General features: G+C 37.5%; 3 protein-coding genes and 1 pseudogene across 3 annotated transcripts; 2 read left to right on the top strand and 2 right to left on the bottom strand.

The window, feature by feature from the left end:
• Positions 1–38: 38 nt before the first annotated feature.
• On the bottom strand, positions 39–680 carry LOC129743262 (60S ribosomal protein L7a-like; annotated as a pseudogene).
• Positions 681–3,235: 2,555 nt separating this feature from the next.
• LOC129746266 (trafficking protein particle complex subunit 12) lies at positions 3,236–4,943 on the bottom strand. The gene is made up of 2 exons (XM_055739848.1): positions 4,734–4,943; positions 3,236–4,681 (listed from the first exon to the last, which is right to left on the bottom strand). The coding sequence occupies exons 1-2, from the start codon at positions 4,816–4,818 to the stop codon at positions 3,351–3,353; spliced, it is 1,416 nt and encodes a 471-aa protein (XP_055595823.1). The 5' UTR covers positions 4,819–4,943; the 3' UTR covers positions 3,236–3,350.
• Positions 4,944–5,360: 417 nt separating this feature from the next.
• Positions 5,361–7,566, top strand: LOC129746453 (protein 60A-like). The gene is made up of 2 exons (XM_055740103.1): positions 5,361–5,654; positions 5,958–7,566. Exon 2 carries the CDS (start codon positions 6,106–6,108, stop codon positions 7,381–7,383), a length of 1,278 nt encoding a protein of 425 aa, XP_055596078.1. The 5' UTR covers positions 5,361–5,654; positions 5,958–6,105; the 3' UTR covers positions 7,384–7,566.
• A 339-nt stretch (positions 7,567–7,905) lies between these two features.
• LOC129746739 (gastrula zinc finger protein XlCGF46.1-like) lies at positions 7,906–9,624 on the top strand. Its single transcript, XM_055740600.1, has 2 exons — positions 7,906–8,052; positions 8,158–9,624. The coding sequence occupies exons 1-2, from the start codon at positions 8,020–8,022 to the stop codon at positions 9,298–9,300; spliced, it is 1,176 nt and encodes a 391-aa protein (XP_055596575.1). The 5' UTR covers positions 7,906–8,019; the 3' UTR covers positions 9,301–9,624.
• The last annotated feature ends 318 nt before the right edge of the window (positions 9,625–9,942 follow it).

The following is a 9,942-nucleotide window of genomic DNA, read 5'->3' as shown; positions in this document are numbered from 1 at the left end:
CAATAAATTCATTCATAAATATATCAGGTATACTCAGTTTGATAAAATTTGAAAACACTTTCTTAGAATTGAAAAAAAAAGTTTGATCATTTTCAAGAAACAAAATTTCCCAGCATATAAAAAATATTCGTTTTACAATAATCATTGTATATGATTGTAAATCTATGGCTTACACCGTCTTCTGGGTAAGTTCCCGAGCCTTAGCCTTCTTGGCGATGCGGGCCATACTCTTCGGTCCGAGCAGACCACGTCCCCAGCACTTGCGAATATCCTGGTAGCGATCATTGAAGTTGGTCTTGATGGTTTCAACCAGCTTGGACAGATTGGCGCGGCCGAAGTTGTCCACCTAATTCAGAGCAACACAGGTGCAGGTCTAACGGAACACCAATGTTCCCAGTCGGGACTTTATGCAGTACGGGATACCCATCTTACGGCACAGAGCCGGCAGGTAGATGACGCTTCTGCTCGACTAGTTTGATGACGGTGTTGGCGCCCTGCCGCAGACGGTTGGTTTTCTTCGTCGAAGGTTCCTCCTTGCCAACGGCCTTGGCCTCAGCCTTAACTTTCAATCGTTGGATCTTGACGATCGGGTTTTCCGGCCGGTACTTCTCCAATAGACCGAACAGCAGTTGGGCCGTGTGTTTGTCCGGAGCCTGCGAGAACTGATGGTGATGGTGATTATATCACCTGAAAACGTCGACGATAAACAACACTGACAAAGTGTTTTACACGTGTTCATAATTTTCCTTGGTCAAATTTCGAACCATTTATTGAATATCGCACGTGTAATTGATTTTATCAATGGGTATAAAAAAACGAACGTGAATTTGCCACATCGAAATCAAAACATAAAACGAATTCACTCACACAGGCATACGCTATTTGACATTTCATGCAACGACAAGAAAATAAAAATGATCTTCGTTTGCATCAAGATAGTAATGTTCTTTTATTATTCAAAATTAATTTTGGCTGTGTGGAAAAGTATTGAATTCGATAAATAATACAGTGTTATTGCTTATTTATTGAAATGAACCTCATTCAAGATTATATTTTTTTGAAGAATGGATTTATTTTGTATACTAATTACTTTCGGATTACGGTTCAAACAAATCTTTGAATCAAAGAATTTGGCTAAATTTCAAAAGTGAAATATTTTTGGAAACAAAGAGAAATGGGTTTGAAACAGACATTTTTAAATGTTTCAAATTCAGTGGATATTTGCCCTTGTTTTTCAAAAATTTCTTTTAGAAAAAAGTTGAACGGATAAAGGTGGAAAAAATAGTCTTAAAAAATTAGGCTTTTTAGGTTAATTTTCCCCTAGTCCAGAATTATGCTAAAAAGGTGTCTGAGGTTATATTTCTCGCGTGAGCTTTCATTACGTCGTATAAAACAAAATGTAAACAAACAGTTTTATTACGAAAATTACAAAAACAATAAACCAGTCGCAATTTCTTTCCATTTAGAATCATTATAGCCTGGACAACATATTCTATGAGTGAGATACAAATTTTCAAGTTGTTTTGATATGTTTTGCATCAGTTTTCTGTGAATTCTTAAGAGGTTTCATACAACGTAACACTAACGTGAAACAACCAGCATTATATCACGAACACTACCAGCAGCAAATAGGATTAAAGAGCTGGCCAATACATTCGTCACATTTATTATTCTACTTCAATTTTTTTTTGCAAATTGTCTAAACAACTTCTAATCAATCCAACGTTAATGTCAATAACTTATTTCACTCCTCAAACCTATCTAGGTATGAGCCAAAAATTAAATTGGAATTCAAGTTTTTCAAGGATATTATATTACATATTATGTAGTTTGTTTTATTTTTGTCGTAGTAAACTATAAACAACCAGATTAAGACGAACAATTCAGAACTCAATGAATTATTTTATGTGGACATTAAAAATTTAAAACTGTCACTCAGCCGGATAAATTTAGAAATCAAAACCTTATCCCAAAATAATTGGCTCTCACTCAAATAAAGACCATTATGACGTAATGTTTGTATTTTTTTTTTTTTCATCAAAATCGATCAACGGTCATTGTTTGAACAACATTCATTTCTTATCATGATACAGTAAATTAGAAAAAACAATTCAACATTGAAGACAAAAACCAAAGTGAAAATATTTTAGAAAGAATTCCAAACACTAATAGGTGATTAAGTCAACCCAGTTTTCATTTGGCTTGTTAATTATCAAGTGAATTTTTTTTTCTTGATGAAGCACAATGGTTTCACGATGCCCCGATAGATGGCGTATGGTTTTGAGCGACTCGTAATTGTATGGGCTCAACCGCCACTGATCAGTCTGGGTATCTGGTGTCTGCGGTAAAAGAGAAAGTCACTTCAATCATTATGAACTCCTCATGCTAGAAAAGGATGGCAAGTAAAACATGCAAATAACAACAGAGCGTTCGAATCTCGGTAAGCAGAGAAGAGAAAGCCGATGGGCGACTGCGTCATCTTCGCGGCTCTCACTGGGGTAGTAGCAGTTGAAGATTGGATTCGAATCTCTCTCACTCTCTTAATATTTTCAAACAGCAAATTTTTTGAATGAAAAATGGTGAGAGAGCTTTTCCACAAACGAGAAAGAGAAAAACGGTGTTGTTTGTGTTATGATTTGGCAGGGGTGTGACGTGACAGTTTGCGGAAAGCAAAAAGAATCGCCACCTGGGTTTGCGTGCAGGGTTGCGTTCCAGGAGAAGTGCTCCCTGATAAATAAATTCAATTAGTCTTGACTTTTATATAGAATCAAAAAAAAAAATCGAACCAATAAAGTTTAACCAAGCATTATCTGTAGTATTAAAATTTAGTAGGTTTAAAAAACTGATACTCATTTTAATATATACATGACTTCACAATCAGTTTCTTGACTGTGAAGTGACCTACTTTAGGAAAAAAACTATTATGAATTGTACAACGCGTGAGGTTCCAAAAGTTAAATCTTTCAGAAAAAAGCAATATATATGTATTATAATATATATAATAATATAATACATATTAAGTATTTGTTTGAAGGTTAAGGTTCAGTTCAGCATTTCACGAAAAAACAAAACTTTCACTCATTTGTGATCCAAATTTATCAAACGTGGATTGATTTTGTAGGGTCATTCAACTCACCATATATGCCATAAGTCCTATATCGACCATTCCTAATATAGAAATTGTTTCTGTATATTTCGAGAAATTCAATTTCATCAATTCAATTATAACGCCATGCATGTTTATAAGTTATATTCGTTCAATTTTAGAAAACATCACGTTATGAACTAAAAATTCTGTCTTTAATGTGCTATTATTTTACCTAAAAAAATCAACATACTCATAGAAACATTTAAACGATGGTCTGTAATTTTAAACAAACATCCAACCCAACGCTCAAATCCGCTCGATGCTTGTTGACCATCTTCAGCAGCGCTACTTTTTTATCCTTGGAATTGTTCGACTCAAGCTCGTACAGTGTGGACAGATTGATCAGCAACGATTCGTTGAGGGCAGTTTTCGGATTGCGTTGGACAGCTCCCTCAAACACCTTAATGGCCTCCTTTAGCTTCCCCGAATACAGCAAACAAACGCCCATATTATTGTACACCATGGTGTTGCTCGGTTCTAGAGCCGAAGCCTTTTGAAATAATCCAAAGGCACTTTGAAAATCGTTCTGGGCTACAGCAAGCAGCCCACGGTCGATCAGTTCTCTTAGATCCGGATTGTTTTGATCCTCGCGAAAACGTTTCGATTCCGAAATCTTCTTTTCTGCTCCGTATATGTCACCGCATTGTAGTCTTATTCGGCCCCAAGCCGATAGGAGGAATCGTTTTTCGTCATCGCAAGCTTTCGGGTTTGTAACTAGTTTTTGGATAAGTTGATCTGCCAGACTAAAATCTTTGATCAGAAGTGCACAGTTCACTATTGAATGGAGAATTCGTTTCTCTCTCAGATGCCAAAAATCGTAAGCATTTCTGTTGTTTGAGTTTTCTGACAAGCGATCAAAATAATCCTTAATTTGACTGGTAATAGCCATCAAATCGGTCAAACGGTCCAAAGCAACCCGCGGAATTCCTAAGTAAATTGGAAGTTCTGCCAGTAGCAAACGGAATGAAAACGAAGCCATAGAACCTTTTTTGTCTGCATGCATATCCGGGTGATAGAATTCATAAAACACATCCGGTTTATTCAAAGCACCAAATGGTTCCGCTTCTACTCTTGCTATGTCGAATTGTCCCAATTTCACAAGCAAGGCCAACCGAGTGAACCAAAGTTGAAGCGAATTTGGCGTATGTTTTACCGTATAACCAGCTCTCCCGAAGCCTTGCTGTTTGATCGTTAGCAATCGAGCAGTCAAATTGACGGCCGAACGGAAACATCCATGCTCGATCAGTTCCCTCAAACCCCGTTCATCTTGAGTTACATCATCTGGGGACAGTATTTTTCGGTGCTGAGCCTCTACCGGATCCACCAGAAAGCTTACTGCTTCCTGAACTGGGTCGTTCAAATCCGTGGCCACACTCACACCGGGCATTGTAAGTGCTGGTTGCATACCTGGTTCACTAACCGGAAGTTCCCACAAATCACGCACCCCGTCCGGTACGGTGATTTGTGCCTGAGTCGAAGATGATTGCAGAAAGTCATAGGAAGTGTATACATCCGGAACTGGAGCCGTTTTACCTACAAAGATGTGTGATAATACGAATCGTTCTGAAAAAAAGTAGGTAACTACCTTCCTTTTCTGCCAGCTGGTCAAAGAAACTGGGAGGGTCATTTGCAAAATATTGGCTCAGGCTAGGCTCTAGATTATCCGACATTCCTGCACGAAATTCACTCCAAAATACAGTTTAACACTAGAAAGAAGTGAAACTATCGATTGATTGAAGAAATTTGGAATATTTTTCGACCCTTTGAACAACAAAAAAACTATTCACCTAAACACTGCCCCCGGTGGCAATTTTAAGCCACAGACAATGTTTTGTCCAGACGTGAAACTTGAGAAATAACTCGACTTTTTCATTACATTAAATTTCAAAATTATTTTAAAAAAATGTGATCATAAGCTTCACCAATTTATCGAGCAAATGAAGTTTTTTACTTTGATTCAAATATTTCAAAAAGATGCAAATAATACTCTAAATGAGACACTCAGCTGAAGTTCGATTACAAATATTTTTGTCGTTCATTAATCCTTTTAATCGTTATTGCAAAAAAAAAGAACGAATTAAGGTAATTTTTTATCCTCATGCATGCTTTGTTGGGCAAAAATAATCCCATGTGCAGGAGAATGAGACCAAAAATTTCCCGAAATATCCTGAAACTTTTGACCGACCATGTGTTGAGTGATCGTGCGTCCCAAAAAAGATGGCGCCGGCGCTTAGCACGAGAGAAGATCTCTCTCAAGTGAGGATCATTTTCAAGCGGTGCAGTTGCCATGCCTTCAGTGTTATTGTTTGGTTTTTGAATTCCAAAACACTAGCTGGGTACTAGCAGCAGCGCCGTGTACTATTAATAGATCCTCCGCCGGGCTTCTAGAGGTAAGAATCATTAATGGTTTGGCTGGAGAACGCTGGAATCAACACCGACGTTAGAAGCGAGATTAATTTCACCAGTTGATCGATCACCTTCGAAGCAGACGGCAACAATTTTCCAAGTAAGTATGGCCTTCAATTTTTGCGATTGAAAGCTCTTAATAAAAACTTTGAAAAAATTTCATTTAATGCATGATTCTTCTTGGTATCACCTTAATTCATGTTCGATTTGATTAGTCAACAACAAAAAATTAACTGGCATTGATAATAAAGTTCAAAATGTTGAAATCAATTTTCCAAGAACGTGGTAATTCTTGTTAACATGTTTTATACTTCACGGAAGGACAAAATCCAAGTTGTTAAATTTGATCGAATTCGACCAAGATTTCCTTTCTTATTTTCTAATAACTGTTCCTTTCTTACAGGTACAAGCAACAGTAATGCTTTTGGCTTTTAGGTAAATAGGTAATCAACATTTCACTTTACCTGCCGGAGAGGTATAGCCAATAGCAGAGAACGATTCGTCAATATATAAAAGATCAATGCAGCGTTGAATTTCAGTTGTCTTTCAAGATGAAGTTCATCCTCGTTGTGCTGCTGAGTTTATTGCCGGTGCTGTGCCGTGCGTCAACTACAGGATTCTACATTGATAACGGTTTGGATCAAACAATTCGAGAGAAAGGTGTCACCCTCATTGAACGGCAAGAGATTGAACATGAGATTCTAGATCTGCTTGGATTGCCGGATCGCCCGAACAAAGATCACGTGCATCCTTCGCTGAGAAAATCGGCACCCCAGTTTTTGCTTAACATCTACCACAAGTTTTCGGAAGATAAAAGAAGAAAGCGGCAGAAACGGAGTGGGAATGTATACAGCAAAAGTTTGTTCACCATTGCTGATGAGCGGGCCATAGAGGCAAGTGACGTGATCATGACTTTTATGAACAAGGGCAATCGCCACATGCCCAAAATCCGGCACCATAGGTATGGGGAACGGTTATGGTTCGATATAAGCGAATCTGGCAAGAACAACGAAACGATGCTTTATGCAAGTTTACGAATGTACAAAAATTCAACCAACGATCAGTGGAATGCTATCACAAGTGGCCGTACAATAACTGTACGTACCTCGATCATTAAAGAATTTGATTCTAAGCGGAATGAACATCGTTTGGAGTTTATCGCAGAACACACTGTGCCTTACAATTACGAGGGATGGCTGGAAATCAACGTTACTGATGCTATGGCTCGTTGGATGACCCACACCATTGGCAATAAAGGCATCTTTGTTGATGCATTCTATACAGAAAGCCCTCACAAACAAGTTCGGCCACAGGACCTCGGTCTCATTCTGTCCAATAAATACGGTCGCTATCAACCGTTCCTTGTTAGTTACTGCAAAGGTCGAGAGCTGGTTAAACCAACTACCCACAACAGTCGTTCCAAACGTAGCACCGTTAAAAGTCAACCCCGTAAAAACCAGAAAAAGTCACTGAGACAGAAAAATCCGTTCCTCGAACGCTGGGCCCAGAAAGAGAAAAATTGCCAAATCCACACGCTCTATGTCAGTTTTCGTGATCTCAATTGGCAGGACTGGATCATTGCTCCGGATGGGTTTGGAGCATTTTTCTGTCACGGAGAATGCAGCTTTCCTCTGAACACTCACATGAACGCCACAAACCATGCGCTGATTCAAACTCTGGTGCACCTCATTCATCCGTCTAGCGTTCCTAAACCGTGTTGTGCTCCCACTAAGCTTAATCCGATCTCGGTATTGTACCACATCGACGACGCCAATATTAACTTGAAGAAGTACCGCAACATGGTCGTCAAGAGTTGCGGTTGTTTGTGAATCTCAAAATACGTAACGAAGAAGAACTGTCAAGACTTAACGAAAAGTATTATAACTGTATCACTTTAAATAATAGGTTTAGGAAAAAATGCTTCCTCTTGATGATAAGTTTTTTTTTATAGCTATAGATAAGTATTGAACGTGCCTCAAATATACATCATTTTAAATAAACGTAAGAACTGAACAGCAAAAATGATTTGTGTTTATTCGAACATAATTTGATCGGGCCTGAATAATTATTCTAAAAGGGAACCTTGCAATATCTCGCCTACCTAAGCACCATATTCTATAGAAATCTATAAATTATTTCATGATAATTTTTACTTAGGTTATTCTTTTAAACTTAAATTTCAGTAACAGCGGAAAAGAGATAAGTATCATGCAGATTTCTCCAAAGCTACCCATACGTCCAGCTACTATTACCTTATTACTAATTATTGATTACTATTACTATTAATTATTGATCATCGAACATGAACACCAAAAAAATTGGTTGCCTTTCTATTGCTGTAGTTCTTAGGTGAAGCTTTGTTTCAGTGTAGTTTGTTTTGATTATGAAAAGTGTCGTGCGTGGTTAAAAGAGGAAGCTGGTAAATTAACTTTTAAAATAATTGGCTTATATACCGTTATTGTACTATGATTTCAATTCAGGGTCAACTTGTAGAAAAGGTAAGTTATTTTCATGATAATTTGATTTTTTAATCGCTTTGATCAAAACCTTAATCCCTCACTAGAAATTGGGTCAAATTTGATTCGAGTTTGTTTTCATTTTAGTACCTGACACCAGACGAAAAACAAAAGATCAAAACCGAACCTCCAGATCCTGAAGACGAGGCTAAACCTATAACGATTGCTTGCGATCCAGTCTTAATCAAACGAGAAGATGATTGGAATGATAGTTTATACGCATCAGAAGAAACCATGGGTCAGTTCCACGCACAAGCTTCAACCAACTCCGGTATACTGGACACTTCCGAAGAAGGCCCCGGTTTCAAGATAAAAACCGAAAATACGGCTTCTATGCTACAAGAAAATTTTACCTGCAATTTCTGCCAACAACAGGTTCCCTTGACTAACAAAGCATCTCACCTATGGTTACACAATCGGATGAAGAATGCAGAAAGCACTGAAAGTGCTGAAAGTGCGACTTGTCAGCTTTGCAATGTTACATTCAAACGACCTAGGAACTGTGCCATACACCTGGCGAATTTTCACGGAATTCTTAAAACGACGTGGGCAAGAAAAGAGTACCCCGGTTGGTCACATGTATGCCATCACTGCAAATACCACTTCCGCTGGAAAGAACTGATATGGTATCATAAATGTGATCGATCTGAGCAAGCAAATGACCACCTTTCAGAAGGAAGTTTCGAACAAAACAAATTTGTTGTGGAACATCATTCAAAATATGAATGTGAAAAATGTAAAAGTACTTTCAAAGTTAAACAAATATTTGAAACTCACATAGAAACTTGCAACCAAGAAGCCAAACATAAAAACGAAATTAAAATGCGCAAGAAAAAAGTCATAGTCACAGATCAGGACAAACATATCAAGGAAGGGGTGCAATGTCCAGACTGTGGGCAGAAATTTGCAAACAACAGCAAACTGGAGCGTCACAATAATGCCATTCATTTGCAGATAAAACCATTTGCTTGTGAACAATGTCCAAAAAAATACAGAGAAAAACGAGCCTTGGAGAATCATTTTGCTTCGAAGCACTTGGGAACACCTCGCTTCGAATGTGAATTCTGCGGGGAAAAGTTTATGTCCTATCACGGTTGTCTCTATCATCGGAAGAAGAAACACGCCGCCGATCTGGAAACCCGAAATGGGGGCCGCACACCGGTCAAGGAACTGTTCTCCATGGACGGTTGCAAGATAGTGGAAGCAGATCTAGGGAACATGGAACATTGAACCGGAGCACCGGTATAGTTATGTAGGGTAGCGAATGTGGCAATAGATAGGCGGGAGGGCATCATTATTAGAACCATAAATGTAACAAGTTAACCTATTACTTATAACAGAAGACTTTTCTTTTGTCAAATCATGTCTTTTTCATTTTCTCATGTGAGTTAAAAATAACAAGAGCGAATTCAGTTCAAAACTTTATTAAAAAGCAAGAGTAAAACTACAAAAATAATTATATTTACTAATTGTTAAAGAACTTCACACTTGATTTCGGGTTTTTCTCTCAATAGTTTAAATTATAGAAAGAGAAAATATTGTTCAATACATTATACAATATGTATTATTTCTTTTCACGTTACCTCATTTTATGTCTAATTTGTGGAAATAAAAATTAATAAAAAAAATATTTGTTTGAAGAAAAATTCTTATGTATTTAATCACCCAAAAAAAAATTTTTTTTTCGCTAACTCATTTCTGAAACTCAGTCTGATTTGAGAGTTTGAATCTGAATTCTGAATCTGAATTTATAAATCGACCTAAATTCTGAATTATAAATAGGAATTTTTGTTCTGAACTCCGAATCAATATTTTTAATACCTATCTGAATTCTGATTTTAAGTATGAGTTCCGCATCTGAATTCTGAATCT

Source organism: Uranotaenia lowii, chromosome 2 (genome assembly GCF_029784155.1).
Source record: "Uranotaenia lowii strain MFRU-FL chromosome 2, ASM2978415v1, whole genome shotgun sequence".
NCBI lineage: Eukaryota > Metazoa > Arthropoda > Insecta > Diptera > Culicidae > Uranotaenia > Uranotaenia lowii.
Note: the sequence above shows the minus strand (reverse complement) of the source record. Positions and strands in the feature narration are given on the sequence as shown.

Bases quoted from the DNA above. Each gene is read 5' to 3' on its own strand.
- LOC129746266 (XM_055739848.1), bottom strand. From the start codon at position 4,818: ATGTCGGATAATCTAGAGCCTAGCCTGAGCCAATATTTTGCAAATGAC. The intron at 4,682-4,733 runs GTAGTTACCTAC...ACATCTTTGTAG, and splicing joins CCAGCTGGCAGAAAAGGAAG to GTAAAACGGCTCCAGTTCCG.
- LOC129746453 (XM_055740103.1), top strand. From the start codon at position 6,106: ATGAAGTTCATCCTCGTTGTGCTGCTGAGTTTATTGCCGGTGCTGTGC.
- LOC129746739 (XM_055740600.1), top strand. From the start codon at position 8,020: ATGATTTCAATTCAGGGTCAACTTGTAGAAAAG. The intron at 8,053-8,157 runs GTAAGTTATTTT...TTTTCATTTTAG, and splicing joins AGGGTCAACTTGTAGAAAAG to TACCTGACACCAGACGAAAA.